At 42.9% G+C, this 20,688-nt stretch overlaps 1 protein-coding gene across 1 annotated transcript in view; it reads right to left on the bottom strand.

Annotated features, from left to right (window-relative positions):
* The window catches only part of ADCY2 (adenylate cyclase 2), a 190,999-nt gene that overhangs the window by 121,712 nt on the left and 48,599 nt on the right, over positions 1 to 20,688 (bottom strand). The window contains exon 3 of the mRNA XM_084850684.1: positions 5,409 to 5,570. Coding sequence (XP_084706810.1) covers positions 5,409 to 5,570 — 162 coding nt within the window. The remainder of the gene's footprint in view (positions 1 to 5,408; positions 5,571 to 20,688) is intronic.

Below are 20,688 nucleotides of genomic sequence, written 5' to 3'. Positions count from 1 at the left end.
TTCGTTTTGTATTTGGGGGAAAGTTTTACTAACTGGGGTGGTAGTAAGCCACCCTGAGGATCATTTTCTGGAGTCATGAGGTTATTGAGGTATACATTTCAAAAATAAAATAAAATTAGCATGTGCCTAGGAAATTAAAGAGGCATTGCACTTAGAAAGCAGTAAAGATTCTTTAAAGTTTCTACCTGATACCTTCAATCTGTGCTGATTGCTATGGGCTCAAACAGCACAGGCAGCATAGGACCACAGAGCAAACACTCCTGTTGATTACTCTTTTCTTATAATACACTTTTCCCCACTGCTGCTTTAGTGCTATGGTGCAAAATCAGTTGTAGTCGATGCTGCAACCTGAGCAAACCATAATGGGTTTCGCTATGAACATGTATGCCTTAGCCCCACATACCCAATGGAGCTCCCTTTGTGAGTACACCTTGGCATCAGGAAGCCCTGTTACAGATTCCAGCCTCTTTGGATGCTGGATTGTCATTCACTAGGTGCAAGGCTTTCCCTGTTCAGGCCCTGGCATGATGAAATTCCCTCCCCAAAGAGGCCCACTTGTCTTTCTCTGTCATTTCCTGTTGGAAACTAGTAAAAACATTTTTATTCCACCAAGCCTTTGGGAGCTAAACCTTTCCAGAAGATATATTTAGGTATTACTTTTAGCTGATGTACATTTTAAATTGTTTTTTGGGTTCAAGATGGTCTAATTGTTGTTACATTTTATTATATAAATAAAACTTTTTTCTATATGCAGTTTACATATTTTGGCCCTGATGGCTTCCACACATGTACTGGGATTTGGGGGGCTTCCCTTCTATACAGCAGCCTACCACTGCTGCTCAGGGGACCCTTCAGTGCAGCATTTGGCACAGCACAGAGTGACAGCTGGAAACAAACATCAGCCATATCCTGCACATGCACATAAGTGGTTTAGGTTCAAACAAGGGGCACTTTGGATCCTAACTATGGCACATATGTTGAAATTTGATATGGTAGCCTATAAATGAATAAACCAAAATCAGCCGGGCCAAGGGATGCTGCAGAATTGGGCCCCCGTTTCCACTGACATGTTCCTTACCATGACTATTTTTATCGAAATAAATTTGTTTTCGCAAGACAGGAAGAGAGAAGTGAGAAACACTGTAATGTTGTGTGTACCTTTTAAAATAATAAAATAAAAATGTGAGATGCTCCCAACAGAACTTCAGGAACTCTAAAATTCAGTAAAGAGGGACACAAGCCCGGCAGTCTTCAAAGCACTTGCTGCAAAGACATTGCTCCTTTGAAATAAGCAATTTGAGGATATAGTCAAGGCCATTAAGCATTCTGATATCACTCTGAGCAGTAGTTTTTAAAAACTATAAAGCAAGAGCCTGAATTAAAAAAACAACAACAACTGAGGCAGTGACAGACCATGTACTGATGGTAAAGAAACCTAAGAAGATTGCAGAAAGAGACATGCTTGTCACTGGGACACAAAGGGGGTATTTTTTTCCTTGTGAGGATGTAACTGATAATTTTCAGAGAGTAATATGCTCTATAGCTTTCAGAGAGTAATAGGCCCTATAGCAAACAACCGCACTTGGGAAAACCTAAAAAACAAGAGCAAGATCACCAACAGACCATCATTCTATGTTTGTTCTAGAAGAACAAGAGGGGAGAGGAAAATATTTTTCTTTACTGGCGAGAACACACATGCAAATGCTACAAAACATTTGGAAGGGACAGTATATTATGTTCCAAAAAACAGGCCAATTTTAAGACTTTAAATATTTTTCTAACACTTCGGTGCCATCATCAGTTTCAAGTCTTCTTAAAAAGACAAAACTGCTCTAAACCAGAGGGCGTATTCTCACCCATCTTTTGAAACAGGAATAATTTATTCTAGCAGTAAAATACTTCAGTTCTGTACTCCTGCTAAAGCACTGCTGCTCCTCTCTGCCTTGTTTCCAGGCTGAGAAGAAAAATGGCGGCTACTACACAATCCCTTGCAAATAGGTGAGGGAGGATGGAGGATCCTGCCTTTCAGAAGGGCAAGGCACTCAAGCCGTTTCTCTGCCCAGGGAGACAGAACTACTCATAGGCCCTGTACAAATGTAGCCCACTTATTTATTAACCCACAAATTGCTGCCAGACACCACCATTACTTCCAGACAAGGTCATACTCTACTCCTGAACTGTCCAAGGGAAAGCACAGTGTGCCTATGTCCACCAGTTGCTGGGGAACCTGGGTGGGAGGCTGCTGTTGCACCCATGTCCTGCTTCTGGGTTTCCTGTGGGCAGCTAGTTGGCTACTGTGTGAACAGAATGCAAGACTAGATGGACCCTTGGTATGATACAGCAGGGCTTTTCTTCTGTTCTTAGCAGTGAGGTATTACTGGAACTCCCAGCAGTAATTTAACATTCAAGTGCTTCTGGTCGAGTGGCAACTGCCAGACCACTTGGAGTCATTTCTCTGGAGCAACCTGCCATCTGAAGAATCTTCCCCTTCACCACAGCTTCATCAAACTACACAAATGTGGATTTGGAGTAGTGAGATGACAGAAAGAGGCTTCAGCATCTGGCAAATTAGTCTGGACAAGTGGACACAGCTGTCAGGAGGAGCAGTTCAGAGCAGCCTCGCAACCAAGTTCACAAACGTTAGCAGCCCACAAATACATTCATTAGCCTACCTTCCCACACATACCTATGTTAGATTCTTGTAACCTAAGCCACTTGTAGGTGATTTGTATTGATCATAGGTAGGGATGTACGGACTGTGTAAAATCCACTCCATCTGTGTTTGGCGGATTGTCAGGTGTCTTTCATTCCATCGTCCGCCCACAGACGGATGCGAATTTTTTTTTCGTCATGTGGAAAAATACGCAAATAATTACATAAATATTTACATAATTATTTACATAATTTACCTCAGCCTGTAACATTTAGTGTATTGTCCCCCATTCCATTCAGCATTTCCTCAGCGGAAACTTATGTATTTTTCTACGGATTTGTATGCGTAAATTTTGGGAAAGTAAAAAAATCATTCGAAAGTCCATGCAGCCTGAGGGGGATGCTCCGCAGCAGTTTCCGCGGGTTGGATTCTTAGAAATCCGAGCTCATTTTAATCCATGTTGAATTTCTCTAGCATCTCTAATCACAAGTGGCCACAGCTAGGGAAGCTGATCATTTTAAACAGTTGAAGGTTGTATGAGACGTCATTGCCTATGGTATACTTGTTACTTTTGTCCATTGTTTCTCTGGTCAGACACGTTTTTACATTTTTAATGCCTAAAACCTGTTGACCAGAGACAAGGGTAACATGTGTATACTCCAAAGACAAACAATGCCTCTATCATACCACTTCCACTCTGTGGAAAAAATATATCTGTTACAGGTGGTGCTCAGCCTTAGAGTTAGAAGTCATAAAGTTAAGGAAGTTGAGGCTGTGGAAGTGCTGAACTGGTGCCTGGATTCAGTAATTGGTTGGATGAGGGCCAATAAACTGAAGCTGAATCCTGACAAGATGGAGGTGCTGTGGGTGAATGGTTCTCATGTTTGGGGAGTTGCTGTTCAACCAGTTCTGGAAGGGGCTGCACTCCCCACAAAAGACTAGGTTCACAGCTTACTGGTCCTCTTAGATCCAGCTTTGTCACTAGAGGTCCAAGTTGCTTCTGTCGCACCGTGTCTTTTACCAGCTACATCTGGCCTGCCATCCGTAGCCACTCCTAGACAGGTATAATCTGGCTATATCCATTCCCCGATAACCTCCCAGTAGGATGATTGAAACACACTGTACGTGGGGACTGCTGCAGAAAACTTCAATAGTGCAGAATACAGATGCCAGAACTGTAACTGGTAGAGCTTCTTCAGATCACATATCACCAGCTGTAAGAGAACGACACTAGATGCCTGTTCATTGCCAAGCTAAATTCAAAGTGCTGGTGCTTTGATAATCCCAACAGTATTATGCAGGGATCCATAAATTTTAGCAGGCCTTGCTGGCCAAGCCAAAAATTAAGTGGCCAGCCCACCCACGCCCAACCTTTCCCAAGAGAAAAGCCAGGTGGGAGGAGAGAACATGCCCTGTTGAGCTCTGCTGTCTAAAGATGATCCATGTGCCCTCAGGCAGCACAGCCTAGCTCTTTCTCCCTTCACCCAATGTAAAGGCTGGGCAGGAGAAGGAAGCATCCCCTCCCACCTGCTTTTCTTGTGGGATAGGCCAGCAGGAGGTGGGAGGCACAGGCCCTCCTCCAGCCTTTCTCCCAATGATGGAGCAACTGCCTGGACAATGCCTGTCCTCCTTGCCAGCTTCAAAGTAGAGAGGAAGGCTCAATGCATGTCACACTTGCCAGCAGAGGGCGCAACACTCAGCATGGCAGGCATGGCAAGTGGATTCATTGAAGCCTGGTTAACACAGAGATAATAATAGCGGCCTACCTTGCAAAGAATGCTGAGATAATGTTGCAAAGATTGCTGAGATAACTTTGGATCATACAGTGCTATTCCTAAGTTAAGTACTTTTAAGTCTGTTTAGTATCAGTGGTGGAGTTAAGCAGCTGCTTAAAATTGTCCACTGGAACCTATGAACACACTGGAATGTGTAATTTGTATGAACAACATGTATACATTTTTACAAAAAAAAATAATCGAATACAATTTATTTGAACAAAACAATGAAAACTGAAAGCACAGGTATCAGCATAGGAAACAAGCCTTGATCTGTTTTCAAAGGAAATATTTTATTCTGGATATGTGAACTTTTGCAACCCTGTTGAATGGAAATAATGTTCAGGCCTTTGGAACTAAACATTTGAGATGTACAGTATATGACATTATATGCAATGTGGTGTAGTAGTTAGTGTTGGGACATGACCAGGTTTCATGTTCCAACTCAGCCATGAAGCTCACTGGGTGACTTTGGGCCAATTATTGACACTCGCCCTAAACAACCTCACAGGGTTGTTGTGAGGATAAAATCAAGGAGGAGGAGGGTTATGTACACCGCCTTGAGCTCCTTGGAGGAAAGGCAGAATATAAATGTAACAAACAAACAAATAAATAAATAATGCTGGAAAAATGGCAGAATCCTATGATCTGTGTATTATTCTTAAGCATTTACATCATTTTAAATGTTTAAGAATAATACACAGATTATTAATTTAAAAAAAGATTAAACTGTACACAATCACCGAAATCAAGCATTTTCTTGCATACACATAGAAACTCCAGGATATACATAGAGCTCCTACAGAATTTTAAAGATTGTCTCAATGAAAAACAGGTAAGTCGAATTGCAATGCAGACTTCTTTTTCCCAATGCAAGAAGTGATTCAGTCATATTCCTAATCACAGACCAGTTATATTTGCTGTCCAGGATAATTATCAACCCATTCAACACATAATGACCCACATCACTCGAAACATACCTGCCAAACCAACTGTTCCTTGATGATATCTGTTGATGATAGACAGATGCTTAGCACAATGGTATGAGATGCAGAGGTTAGAACGCTGGCAATTATAGCATCTTGCATGTTGAAGGGCAGCATAGTATAGACCACAAAAATGATGAATAAGAAAAATGACACCTGTACAGAAAAGACAAATAATAATAATTTTAAAACTCTTCAAAGTATATAATAGCTAAAATTACGCTGTTTGGAATTAGAAGAGCTATTTTAAGTGTGCCTATAGGCTTTTTGAAGTTTTTAATATGATCAATAGAAACACACAGTCTGCTGTACCACAACCTGCTTTTTTAAAGTCCCCTCTGTTTCGAAAGAAGCTTGCTATATGTGTGTCGGGGGGGGGGGAGTGCTGCTGTTGAAGAACCACAGTCCTGAAGCCCTCTTGGGTACAAGGAACTAGTTGCGCAGTTCAAAGTTAATAATCCTGTTTTGTTATATTTTATGACAATATTTGCATAATTGCCTTTTTTTAAGCATAGAAATTAATTCTGTTAACCTCTTTTGAGTTCACAAATGTTTTAGCAAGGGTATGCTAATCAGGCTTGTGAGATCTCCATGTGTTTGGGGATTTGTTTGTTTTTACTGCAGTCTGCATGGTCCACTGAGGGGTTTTAAATGTACAAAGCAAGGATGCATACTCAGCATCCCTTAGGGCACAACCCTATGGGGATAGTCGGCCACCTCCGAACTCAGAGGTAACCAACTATCTTATGCAGGGTGGGCGGAGTGCAGAGGGGGATTCTCTCCTCTGCACTCTGGCCGCCTTGCATTTACAGCTGGATGGCCAATTTCGGCTGACTAGCCAGGGCACTTTGGAGCGGGGGTGGGGAGGCTGGATAGCGCATAGGAAGCATTGTAATGGTGCTTCCGCCATCCCCTCTAAGGCTAAGCAAGTGCTACTGATCAATGCTATTTTCAGTTTAGAATTTCTGGCTACTAATATCCAAGAATCCCCCCAACAGGAGAGGCTGAGGGGCCAAAGAATCTGAGACCTAAGCTCCAGCTGAAATTATCCATGACGAGACAAAGGGCAAGTTCACATGTCACAATAAGCCATGCTAGAAATAAGCCATGGTGGGTTAATCCATGTTACTCATGAGAGATGATCAGGCACTCTGAGGTTTGCTGTGGTTTGTTCCCCCCTCAGTCCTCCTCCCTGTATGTATCCCAGGAGCCTTTGCGGCACAACTCCTTGAATTCTCATATTCCCTATGGCCACTGGTTCCACCTCCCACACACACTCTCTCTACATAGATGTGTAATATACATGTTGGACAACACAAAACAAAGTCTCCATTACACAGAAACACTGTATTGGGTTACATAAGTGAAATAATGACAATTATAAAAAGAAAACCCCAATATATATTGAAGTGGTCAGGCGAATCTGCACACTTGCAACAGGAGAAAATAATTTTGGAAAAAAAGATGAACATTTGCAATTCGTGCAAATTTCCCCCACAGACTATAATGGCCCTGCTTCAGCCTATGGAGGAAATCTGCGTACATTTTGAAAATTTGTGTAACTTTAGGAAATTTGTACAAATCACACGGGGGAAATTTGCGCAGATTTCATGTTCAATCAAAGAATGTAAATAGCAGGCAGGTGAATCTGTGCACTTATGAAAAAACGGGGAAAAATCTGAACCCACTTGCGGAATTGCAAAGGACTGGAAAAGAAAAAAAAATGTTGTGAATGCATTAAGAATAATCCGAAGTGTCATTTCAGTACCGATGGATGGGGGGACAGCTCTGATGACAGAGGAGGAAGGTGGCCCTAGCAAGATCGTGAGGAGCGGCCAGGGTTTTTGCTGCTCTTTCCAGGTAGCTCTATAGCCTGTGCTGAGAAGCCACTCAGAATCCACTCTGCTGGGTTCGGCTGTCACGAAAAGCCACTCTGAATAACTGAACAACAAGCCATGTGTTCTCAGGGTGGCTTGTGTGTGGTTAACAAAGCATGGTGAAGAAACCGTGCCAGGTTTGGGCTTCACGAAAAGCCACTCTGAAACAAACAAGGTTGACAACTTATTGTGGGTTGTCGTGTCGTGCAAACCAGGTCAAAGAGATGGTTCACACATCACAGTAAGACACTGTAGGTTAATTAAACCGCAGGGCTCCAAGATGCACGCCGACCGCCATTTTGCATACGCAAGCTGTGGCAGGTGCACACACGGGCTTGTCATGTCATGCGAACCCAGACGTCACTGGTTACTTGAGGGTTATCTGAGGGTTGCTTAATCCTAAAAAAAACCCCACAACATCTGGAGTCACATGACCGCCATGGCTAGCATATTCAAAATGGCAGCCAGCACACTTCTCGGAGCTTCGCAGGTCAATTAACCCATAGTGGCTTCTTGTGACATGTGAACTAGCTCATATCTAGTGGTCACTTTAGCTAGTCCTGGATTGTTTCAATAGTTTCATAACCATTTTAATATTACCACTGAGTGTTGTTTACACAATCTCCACACCCGCCATTAGAGACATTTCATTCCCACAGCTTGTTATGATTGATTGACCACATTTACATGCTGTCTTTTAACACAAACAAGGTGGTTTACATACACTAAAATAATTAAAAAATGGAATACATACACAATTTGAAAACACGTTAATAAAAAATGAAGAAAGCACCAATACAAGCATACTTCAAGTTAAATCCCTAATGCCTGGCGGAATCAAAATGTTTTCACTTGTCTCCAAATAGAGAACACAGGCAGCCCTCTTGAGAGAATGTAGAATCACAACCGAAAAGGCTCTTCTCCTAGCAGAAGCGAATCCAACCTCCCCAAAAGATGGACTTGGAGTGCAGCCTCATTCATGGATCTTAAAACCCTGGGGGGCTCTTATGGTGAGCATTGAAATATATTGCACTAGCTTTGTTGGCTTCAAATCCACTTCTGTGCTCAATTCAAAGTGTGTCATAGTGTAATCCTATGCCTTCTCAGACGTAAACACCACAGAGTTCAATGGGATTTACTTCCAGGTAAGTGTGTATAGGATTGTGCCCTTAAAGCCCTAAATAGCTTTGGCCATTTGGTACTTGCAGGACCATAAAACTGACTATTCAGTCATAAGAGGCTCTTCTTTGCATCCCACTTTCATCAGAGGCATCCCTGGCTGAGACATGAGAAAGGGCATTTTCCATGATAGTCTATGCTGTCGAACTCCCTGCCCTGGGAGATCCACTTGGAAAATCTCTTTAAATGCATTTAGATGTCATCTGAAAACTTGGCAAATTTAGCAGGCAGATAGTGTGCTGACGTTGCATTATCCCTCTTGACTTACTGGTTTGCTTTTATCTGCTGTACTTTTATTGTCTAAGGCTACAATCGTATGCAACGTAGACATGCATAAGATTTGTACCAATAGTCATTTTTTTATGATTGTTGTCTATTTTCTATTATGTGAGCTGTTTGGGACATTTTAGAAATAAAGTGTAAATATGAGATATTAATACTTTACTAAAATAAAATAAAGTAAATATTTTTCCTTGAGAGATTATCAAATCTCCCTCGGCCAGAACTTCATGGGGTCAAGTCACTCTCAGCCTAGCCTACTTCACAAAATTTTTATGAAGGTAAATGTGGGAAGAGTGAACAAAAACACCACTCTGGCCTCCCTGGAGGGAGCACAGGATAAAAATGAAATACATGAAATAAAAATTAGCACTCTGAATCAGGTTCAGAAACAAATTTTTAACCAATGTGGATGTTTCAGAACTAGTCTGATATGTTCTTGCCAGATCACATTTATGAATAAGGAGAGGGCACTTTTGTACCAGATAAAGTATCCCGATGATTTTCCAAGGCAGCTCCAGATAGAATGCATTGCAACTCCTCTAATTTATGTGAGGAGCTGGGACCTCAGATTAAAAAGTCTCCTGGAGTGAGTCCTGTACGGTGTATGTACTTTAGGACTGCATAAAAATCACTGATATGATTTATTTAATTATTTATAAAAGTTCTCTGTGAGGATTATATGATATTAAAAGAATAAAATCATAGTACACAATAAATAACAATGAACAATAATAATTAGCACAGAAGATAAAAATACAACATAAAGTATATACAAGCGGCCATTCTAACACTCTATGGACACTTAAAAGATGCTCAGATTGAAATGGTAAAGTCTAAAATGCCTTTGAGAAAAGAAAGGCCTGGCACCAAAAAGATAACTGTGTGGGCATCAGGCAAACCTCCTTGGGGAGGGCATTCCATAAATGGGACACCACAACTGAGAAGGCCCTCCCTCTTGTAGCACCTGCCTAACTTCCTTTGGCAGGGGCACCTGAAAGACGGCCTCTGAAGATGGCTTAAGGGCCCAGGCAAGTAGAAATGGGAGGAGTTGTTCCTTTAGATACTCTGGCCCAAGCCTTTTTTACAGCTTTAAAAGTCAACACCAACACTTGGAATTCAGCCTAGAAACAAACTGATAAAGCATTAGTGTCACATAACTGTATTGACCAGTCCCAGTTCATAACCTAATAGCTCTATTTTAAGTGAACTGAAGTTTCTAAACCATTTTCAAAGGTAGCCTCATATACAATGCACTGCAGTAATCCAACCAAAAGGTTAACTGTTGCCATGCTATCTCTGTCTAGATAGGGTTGCAGATAGCATATCAGCCTAAGCTGATAAAAGGTGCTCCTAGCCACAGTGGACACCTGTGGCTCAAGTGATAATGACGGATCCAGAAGCACCCCAAAACTGTGTACCTGGTCCTTCAGGTCCTTCCAGAACAGGTTGAACACCACTCAACTGGGCAGACAATCCACCCATGAACAGTACTGACATCTTGTCTGGATTAAGTTTATTAACTCTCAACCAGTCCATCACACTGGTCAGGCACTGACTCAGAACATCCACTGCCTCATCTTGGTTAGATGAAAAGCATGTTGATGACATCTTAGCCCACATATTTGTATAACCTCCCCTAGCAGTTCCATGTAGATGTTAAATAGCATGGGGGTTAAAACTAAACCCCGTGGAACCCCATGGTGTAATTTCCACATAAAAGGTGAAAGGTGTCCCCAGCCAGTCGTGTCCGACTCTAGGGTGCGGTGCTCATCCCCGTTTCTAAGCCGAAGAGCCAGCGCTGTCCAAAGATGCTTTTACCTTTAAATGTGCCTTTTAAAAAATGTCAGTACACACATTTGGTACCTTTATTTGAGCCACTTGTAGCCTTGTGGCCTATAACTTCCAACAGCTCTAGCCAGCAAAGCCAATGACAAGGGATCATGGGAGTTGTAGGCCAAAACATCAGGAGGGCCACAAGATGCTCACCCCGGCTTATGGGGTGGGGAAGCAACTTGGGACAATTAGGAGCACATAAACGGTAGGCAGAACAAAGACTAAGTATCACTTCCTCCAGTACTTTTCTGTTCCATATTTCCAACTTCCAAAAGCTGCTTTTTCCTGTATGAGACAAGTTTCCAGGGTCTTTAAAGGGACATAGCATGACTGATGAAACATTTGTAAACCTCGGATTGCACAAGCAATCTCAATTGTCATCAAAATAATTTAGAAAGGAAGGAAGTACAGTACAAAAGTAGATGAGGTATAAAAAGAGATGAAAAATGTCACTGAAACACACTGATAATTTATTTCATTTGAAGTATTCTTCACCTCTCACTGACAGTTTCTGCTATAAAATATTGTATAATATGTTGCTCAGAAGCAGAGAGAACCTAATTCCTGAACTCAAAACTGTTTTCAGTACATCAAGGACACAGTAATAAAGGAAAGCAGTCTGGATCCCATTACAGCCCAATACACTTGAGAAAAGATATACAGAAATATTATTCCACTGTTGCCAGTTCTCTCTCTCTCTCTCTCTCTCTCTCTCTCTCTCTCCTTCCCTCTCTCACACACTCACACACTCACACACTCACACACTCACACACTCAGTGGAAGAGAGTGTAAATCCAGAATACTACCCTCACTCTTTATGCCAGCCAGTCAAACATAAACAAATGCAGATCTCTGAAATCTGCTAAAGATATCAGTTAAATTATAGTAAGCACTTGATTTCCCCCTTCAAAATGCTCAACTTTCATCATCTTCAAAACAACAACTGTTCTTCCCTAGCCAGCAGGATACTGTCACTGCCAAATATAGCACATGAAATGCAAATGTATTTGGTTTCATATCCCACACACAAACAGGTAGAACATCTTGGTGTGGAAAGATTAACTGGTCTGCTTTGGAGTTCTCTGTGAACTATTCAGCTACTTCCTTCACGGGAACTCATGCTGGGGTAAACATGAATGGAATCAGATTTATCGGCTCTGGCTAATATTTGTATGCAGTGCAGGGGCTACTAAATAAAGCCATCATTCCTTCACTCCAGCATGCCTTGCCGCAACCTGAGATCTTTCTGCTCTGTAGCCTAATCTAATTAAGACTGCAAGCCTATACAAACTGACCTGGGAGTAAGCCCCACTGAACTTAATGCAACTTACTTCTGAGTAGACATGTATAAAATTTCACTGTAAGTCTGCATACTATCTCCTCCATCTCATCTTAAAGACTAACTACTGGCTGGGCTTTTGGTCTCACCCAGCAACATCTTTTTTTTCTTCTTCATCCCTAGTGGCCCATTTTTGTTTAACATCCAGCCTGAAGAGAGTTCAGGTAAACTCAAAAGCTTGTTCACTACTCTGTAATTTTTAGCTGGTCCTAATTAGAGAGGTGAAGGCCTGGAAGAAAACCAGAAATTGGGGAAACCCCAGTTTTTTTCTATGTCCCCGCCAGGACTGTTATTGGTTTTTTCCAAAAAAAAATGGGAAAAATTAAACAGCTTTGGATTATGAATTTTTTTAGAATTTAAGACAAGGTTTCTATATATTGTTACTAAGCCTTTACTCCCCCCAACCAAATGATTTCTAAACACTATGTAATAAGACTTTTATAAGAACATAAGAAGAGCCATGCTGGATCAGACCAAGGGTCCATCTAGTCCAGCACTCTGTTCACAGAGTGGCCAACCAGCTGTCGACCAGGAACCCACAAGCAGGGCATAACAGCACCCTCCCACCAATTGTTGGGACACCAATTGTTTCCCAGCAATTGGTGTACATAGGCTCACTGCCTCTGGTCTTGGAGGCAGCACATAACCATCAAGACTAGTAGCCATTGATAGCCTTTTCCCCCAGGAATTTGTCTAACCCCCTTTTAAAGCCATTCAAATTGATGGCCATCACTACATCCTGTGGTAGCAAATTCCATAGTTTAACTATGCATAGTGTGAAGATATTTTGAACTACAATGCCCAGCATTGCTGACCAATGGCCATCCTGCCTGAGGCTGATAGGAGCTGAAGTCCAAAGTATCTGGAGAGCACCAGCTTGGAGATGGCTGTCCTAAAGCAGTGAAAGAGACTTTAGATTTGTAGAGTGCTAAAAAAAATAAGTGCTGCTAATTTTTCTGTTTTCTCCAAAATTTCCATTTTTCCCACACACACAAATCCAGGGAAAAAAACATTTTTCCTATGGCTTCAAATTTTTCAGGAAGTTTACATCTCTAGTCCTAATGAAGGTATTGTTTGAACACTGTTTCTGCCTAAATCCATCCTTTCCCTCCAAAATCTCATGGGGGTTTCAAACCCTTGGTTCTCCAAAGGCTAGAAAAGAAAAGGTTCAGTGGGAGGGAGCAAAGGTAACCTACACATAAAGCTCCTGACCACAGCCTGCTGAAGCTCTCCCACCTCCTCAGCCCACTCCAGAGACATCCTTTATCCAGTGCCAAATTCATCTCCTTACCAAGTCAGGAGACACCCCAAGGTTGTATCCGATGTTAGTCCTACTTAGGTAACAGACAAAGTCCTATAAATTTGGAAAGTGTAAACAGGAGTTAATTGGGAGTTAATGTGGGTGTGCTCATCCTGATCAGGTGTGCATTTAAGCCAAAGATCTGAGGCACAAAGGGAGAGGGGAAAATGCATTCCTGCAGCTGTTGCTAATTCTTGTTCAACAAGGGCATTGAAAGAATAGATTGGGGGGGCACTGATAAGGAGTCTAGGAGTGTTGTCCTACATTTTCATGCTTCCTGGAGAAGACTGCTGCGTTGATTCTGCTGAGGCCAGAGGCTGCCTGCTACTGGAAACTGAGAGAGCCTTTCCTTCAAAGAGTGAGGACTCAATCATTGCAAACTGGCACCTGGTGGCTACTGCAGCATTGGAGTTTGGAGGCCTGCCTGTTTTCCCCTGGAGCCAAGATGGAGCTGACTGTATGGGTGGGGTGGCATGTCACTTTAAGCCATGGTAGTTTATAAGCTACTTATAGTAGCTTATAAGCTACTGTATCCCCACACACAGTTGGACAAGCTACTGTGTTTAGCTTATTTTGTCTGCCCTTGCCCCTCCTCCCTCTACAGCCCTCCCACCCAGCTGGAATGGTATCCCAGCTTCCTTTGCACTGGATATCACTCCCCATCACCCCTCGCACTGTAGTTACATCACCTTCCTTTCTCCAAGCCACACAAAGGAGCGAAAACCCTGTGTGCACAGAAAAGGGGGTGGTGGCAATAAACCTTGGAAATTTGCAGGAGCAGGACAAAACTTCATACACAGCTTCCCCCAGTAGGAAGGCACCCAATGCGCCATCAAAACCCTGCATTGCCTCCCCACCCTTTTGTTTCCCCCACTGGAAGTAGCGTGCTTTTGACACAGGCTTCTTTTCCTACTGTGAACTATGTCACAGTAGCACTATTTTGCTGTAGTGCTATTTCATTCATTCACGACTTTGAAGCTGTGCATTTTGGATATAGGGCAATTGGCACTATATGATGCTGCTCTTCATTTTTATGCTGTGCCATGCCGTGGTAGTGCTATTTCAAAGTTGCCCACTTTGGATTTAGGGCGATTGGCACTATATGAAGCTACTATTTATTTTTACTTTGCACTATGTTGCGGTAGCACAGTAGTGCTCTTTTGGGGTTTCAGGGGCAGTTTAGAGTTTTTCTCATTGGCCCTCTGTACCTAGCTGCTAGGCAGATCTCAGAAACAGAGATCTGCCAGTTGGAGCACAGTGGCAGCAGCGGTTTTAACCGCTCTTGCCAAGCGACTCTATAGGCAATCTTTACGCCACGGTGGAGCACCAGACGACATGATAAGCCACGATGGTTTAAATAAACCTTGTTAAAACCTGATTTAAACCCACAATGGTTTAAATCAGAGTGGCTTTTTTGGCTTAATAAGCTACCATGGCAGGGGAAAACCACTTGCAGTTGACATTATAAGCCATGGTGGTTTATAAACTACTGTGAGTAGCTTATAAACCACCATGGCTTATCATGACGTGCCAACCCAGTCTATATCTGTCTGTCTATATACTGCTACCCTTTGGGATTGCTATGGGACTCTGGGCTTGTGATGTTGGGATTAATCTGCCAATGGAGATATGAAGAATTGAGTTATGCTTCTCAGTTTCATTTGGCCATCCTGCTAAGGCCTTATTGGGGTGGGCCTTGATGTTCTGTTGAGAATGTGGTATTTGTCTAGTATGTATTAATAAATCCTTTGTTAACTGATTTGCCCTTGTTTGACTGTATGAATAAGGGTGACTGCCTGGGGTTAAGTAGTAAGACTTGTGTTAGGAATGAATGGAACATAAACTAAACTAACACTGGGTGCAACCTTCAAGCTCCCCTAATCCTAACTTCCAGTTTCCTACCATATCCTGCGGAAGGAAACTGGTTTGCAGTGAGGTAACTGGAGTTGCCTCAGACATCTATAGTCATAATTGATATGTCACTGTTAAAAAGAAAAAATGCTAAAGTAAACTGAAAGTTGGGAATGGAACAAATCTGATGCAACAACAGAAAGATTCACATATTTTAGTAAAATTGTAGCCAGGAAGAAATTTGGAAGCAAAGTTAAAAGAAATCCAACATATCTTCAGTTTTATCAAGAATAATATTCTTTCACAGCTATCCTCTGCAACCTATCATTTTATCGAACTTACCTTCACCATTCCTTTTATCCCTCAATCCCTTACCTCTTTTACTTGCTAAATCCAAATTTAGCCAGCTGTCCTGTAAATAGGTATGTAATGGCTTAAACAGAATGGGGGATAGGGAAAAGCGGGTTGGGCTATCAGTAGTGGCAGCAGTGTTCTTTCGGGTGACTACCAGCTGCCATGCTTTTGTCCCAGAATCCCCTGCCACAACAATGTTATCATATAATGTCATTCTGAGGGAACTCCTTTTGGGGGAAGGAGGTTCTCGTGTTTTTTCCCTCTAAAGCCTGCTTCGAATGATGCTATGTGATTTTGGGGAGGGGGGCACATGGCAGCCACCAGCTGGAAGGAACACTGGCATTGTAAAACAAGTAACGAAGGCAAACTGTTAGAAGGTTTTGGCCAAGCACAACAGACAAGGGGTGCTTCCAGACAAGGATTTTATAGTGCAATTGCCCTGCCTTATTCATGTAATTTTTATGAACGTGACACTGTGACCCAGGTGACACTGTCTTCCATATGAGGGGTCATTGTTTCTAGGCTGAAGGATAAAAATGCCACTCTCTGCCAATTTATTCCCCCAATGTTTAGGACCTTGTGTCAGGTAGGCAAGGACCCTCTAGTGAGAACATAGGGATAAAGGGGCCTACCAGATTAGAGCTGGTGGAGCAATAGAATTAGCTCTCAGTGAAAGAGAAGTCAAATCTAGGTGAGTGGGCATTTTAGTTTGTGACCTTGACTGAATTGAGGAACAGGGACCAAAATATCCGATACTAGTTACTTGAACATATTTTCCTAGATAATTTCCTTGCCTTGTTTTTACTGTATCATCATCCTCATTTTTTTGCAGGAATGGGGATATGTAGGTTCCCTGATATGGAAGGGGATGGTTCCTTGGGTGCAGGCTCAGAGACTACTGACTCTGGAGGTCCTAATTCTGGTCCAACAGGCTCGGCCCTGGCCATGAGCATGGGTGTTTGAGCCTGGGGCTCAGGTCCGTTTTAGCACCTCTACCTCCGTTGCCACATGTCTGACTGCTCTGATAGGCCCCACCTGGACTGGATTTGTGCCACAGCTTTGGAAACCTAATCCAGGACAGTGAAGGCTGTTGGTTGTGGGTGAGGAGAGACTGTTGGCAATTCAGGTCAACAGGCAAGAAGTTCTAGGCAAAACCTTCTCAGCTGGGGAGGGGGGTGTCAAGTGAGCATGAGGTACCAATCACCTTCCACTTCCTCCTCTTTAACCCCTAGGGCCTATTGCTGTACTGAAATCTGAGGAACTGGCTGATCAGGGAAGTTTTGTGGTTACAACACTGTGCTACCTCCTCACTTTGTTGGCTTTACTTTGTTCCTTTGGTTTTGACATTTTGCCTGCCTATAGCCTTTGCAACACCACCCCCCACACACGCATTTATCTTGGTAAAATGACCCCCTTAACACTTCCAGAGCTTGCTCTTGCCCTGAAATCTTTGCCTGGTAGCTTAGTTCCAGGCAAGGGCGTTGTGAGAGAAGGGCTCACCTGGGCATGGGCCCCAGAACTTTTTTGAGATGTCCTAACTGCCATTTTTAAAACATTTTCCCATTGACTTGCACTGGAAAACAGAAATGGCCACAACTTTTTTAGTTTGTATAATAAATACATGAAATTTGGAGGCATGGTAGCCCCCATGGAGCTGATTGAACCTGCCATATTTCAGGCAGTTAGGTCCAGTGATTTTTGTGCTAGACACAGGTAAAATTCACTTTTTTCAAGGAAACCTGTTGAAGCAAAGAGCTATAATTCTTTTTGTGCTTCCACATAAGTGCATGGAATCTGGGGACCTGGCAGCCCCTATGGAGCTGACTGAACCTGCTAAATTTCAGACAGTAAGTGTCAGGAATGAATATGAGCATGTGGAGGTGTCTGGCAGCTCAGATTTAGATTCAGAATGGGAACAGCCAGAACAGAGGGAGGCACCCTCCCTAGTGAGCTCAGATACAGCAAGGCTTTCTTCCCAAGATGTTGACACACAGATGGCTCAGCCTAAATGGCCCCCCTTTCCTCTACCATGAGAACCCAGGGTTCGGAAGAGGAGAGCGAGGGGTGTGACTTGAGAGATAATAGGGACTGTCATAGAGTGAAGCAGGAAAAGTTAGAAGTGGGGCCCAGATGCTCCATCAGGTTAGCCACTTGTGAAAGCCTTCATAGGAGAGAGCCACCCTAAGGAAGGGGCATCCCTGCAAAGCTAGTCTGGCCAAGAAGTTCTTGCTCAGACTGCTGGTAACTTCTCTAACTTCCACTTCAGCTCCTCTATTGATATTCGTGGATTAGCTGTTTCACTGCAGTCTAAGAGTTTCCTAAAATCTACATTTGTAAAGAACCTAGTCATTAACTAATAAAGTAGTGAGCCTAAAGCCTTTTTTCCTAGAGTGTGTTGATTTCAAATGGGGAGGACAAAAGAACATGACAGTTAGGTCCAGTTTTGTGCTAGCCACAGGTAAAATTTACTTTTTTCAAGAAAATCTGTCAAAGCAAAGAGCTGTATTTTTTGTGTGTGCTTCCACACAGGTGCATGGAATTTGGGGACCTGGCAGCCCCTATGGAGCTGACTGAACCTGCCAAATTTCAGACAGTTAGGTCCAGTGGCTTTTGGGCTAGCCATGCATAAAGTTTCCTTTTCTCAAAGACTAAAACAAAAAGCAAAAACTGTCAAGCCACACAGGGGATTAGTGATCCTAATCAGAAGGTGACCATTAAACGGTAACCATTAGGAGGACACTATCCCTAATCTCTGGTGTAGGTTTCTCTGAAGTGCAAATAGAATTTTCCTTTTGTCTGTCCTGAATCTGCCCCTATTCAGCTTCACTGGAAGACCTGAGGCTCCTCATTAAGAAAAAAACATCTCTTTGGCTGCAATACACATTACCTGGGAAAAAGTCACACTGAACTCAGCTTATTTATTGCACTGCTCCACTTTCACTACTCCATATAATTGTATAAACCTCCCCCTTATTTGCCTTTCTTCTAAATTAAATAGCCCAAACATTGAAGCCTTTCCTTATAGCGATTGCACCCCACTCTCAATCACCCCACTGTGATTGGAGACTGCTGGTTTAAAAGTTCAGCCCTATTGGCAGCTAGATGTCACCTGCCAAGGCTCAGTTCCCCCCTCCCAACTTCTCCTCTCCTCCTCCTAATCTTGAGGAAATTGTTATATTTCCCAGACAGGCTGTCTGGGCTTCAGAATCATCCAAAGCTATCTGAATTGATTTGGACTGATCCAACACACTTTGGACTGATCCGGACCTGCTACTGATCCAGACCAATTTGGTCCAAATTACCCTGCTTCAGTTCAGCATTTGGATCCGGATCTGAAGCAGTGCACAGCCCTACTTGATACAAGCTTGCTTCTTCCCTCTGAGCTCAGTAGCCCTTCTGTTACTAGGAGGCCTTAGGGCTCATTCCCTTGGCAGACCAATAGGGACTCCAGTGTGAATGCACCAGGCTTTTAAACTAGAGGGGAGACCACCACCTTTCCTTCTACAGTCTGCTCATTGTTTTTTCTCTCTCCCCCTACATTTCTGCTCTTACATGCCCACTGTTGGAACCTTGCTTGCAATGAAATTTTGAAGAGGGGGAAGGAAGGGAAGAAAGAGCTCCATGTGAAATACTGGTGTTTCACCCAGATTTTACTGCCCCAAACTGGAACCTCTGGCTTCTGCAGAACTTTAGTAGCTTCAGTACAACAAAGGCTCCAATCAGCCTCCACAAACTTCTTTTTTCCCATCCACTTTAATTTCTCCTAAATAGCTGTAGGAGTCAACTTATTCCAAAAGGAGGGTTAGGACTATGTGGCATCATGATTGAGAAACTGCTGGGGCTTTTAAATAGGTTCTATAGTTTTAAAAAAGCTAGAAAAAACCCTTAGCCACTTCACCTCATAAAGTTAATTTAAGTACTTGCAATCCTTACAAACCCTGCACAGCCTCCTAAATTCCTCTGGACTACTACCTCTCTGAAAGGAGCCACTTGGCTTAGGGAATTCTCCCCCCCCCCGCCCCCACCCATCCAATCACCATTCTTCCTCCCTCCCCATATCCTGCTCTTTCTTTCTCTTCTTTATTCCACCCACAGCATATCTTGAAGAATTCTTAAGGAGAATTCTCTTCACTGGGCAAGAGAAGTTCTGAAATGTATTTGACTTTATACAAACAGACAAGAGGGTTGGTTTTTCTCCTTCTCCTCACTCAAACCTTTGAGAAAAGTGGGTTCACATGGTTGCAGAGAAACAAATCTGGGGCTATTTTGTCAGTTGCCATTATCCAGCAATAGGAAGGGCTGCAGCTCAGTGGCAGAGCACATTCTTGGCATGCAGAAGGTCCCAGGTTCAATCTCCAGGTAGGGCTAGGAAAGAATCCTGCCTGGAATCCTGGGGAGCCGCTGCTGCCAGTCAGTGTTGACAATACTGGGCTAGATGGACCCAAGGTCTGACTCAGTATAAGGCAGCTTCCTATGAACAGAATGTTTTAATAAAAATAGGAGTTTGGGGTTTGTTTTTTTAAGTGGAGGGAAGATAAATACTGCTCATTTGTATATGTATGCCTACTCAGAAGTCCCATTATGTTTAATGAGGCCTACCCACAGGAAAGTGCATAGGATTCCAGCACAAGTTACTTTTGCAGGGAGGTTTGCACCCTGATGCTCTGCATGTTTATTCAGAAATAGGTCCTGAGTTGTGAGAATGGTACTGCAAGCTTAATACAGTGCCTACCCAATTCCATCTAATGAATTGACTACCCTTTCAGCTCAGTCCTATGCATGTTTTGTCATTTGTGTTTTTTTCATTTTGTATGAACTCTAGCTTCAGTGGTGAGGGAAAGGCACTTAGTACATGATCAGAGTTTCTCCATAACTTAGCCCTAGTTTTGAAAACAGACTCATTGGCTGAATCCTGGTGAAGTCTTGGCACAAATGAAGTTATGGGGAGGAAGATGCAATGAGAGCTTGTGCATAACAAGGAGGAGGTAGAGGAGAGTTGCATAAAACAAGGCATCTGTTTTGATGAAGAGTTGCTGGAGGATGGTAGGATGAGGAGGGATGGTTGCATGGAGGGGAATAGAATTGGTAGGGGGAGAATGTAAGTGCTCGGTGGTGAAAGCAAAGCATTCTGCATATGCTCAGAGGCAGTCTATGTTTAAGAACATAAGAATCATAGAATCATAGAATAGTAGGGCTGGAAGGGGCCTACAAGGCCATCGAGTCCAACCCCCTGCTCAATGCAGGAATCCAAGTCAGAGC

This window comes from Heloderma suspectum, chromosome 4 (assembly GCF_057233095.1).
Source record: "Heloderma suspectum isolate Gila_16-S chromosome 4, 16-S_ref, whole genome shotgun sequence".
NCBI classification, from domain to species: domain Eukaryota; kingdom Metazoa; phylum Chordata; class Lepidosauria; order Squamata; family Helodermatidae; genus Heloderma; species Heloderma suspectum.
The sequence above is the reverse complement of the archived record's forward strand: the minus strand, read 5'-3'. Positions and strand labels throughout refer to the sequence as shown.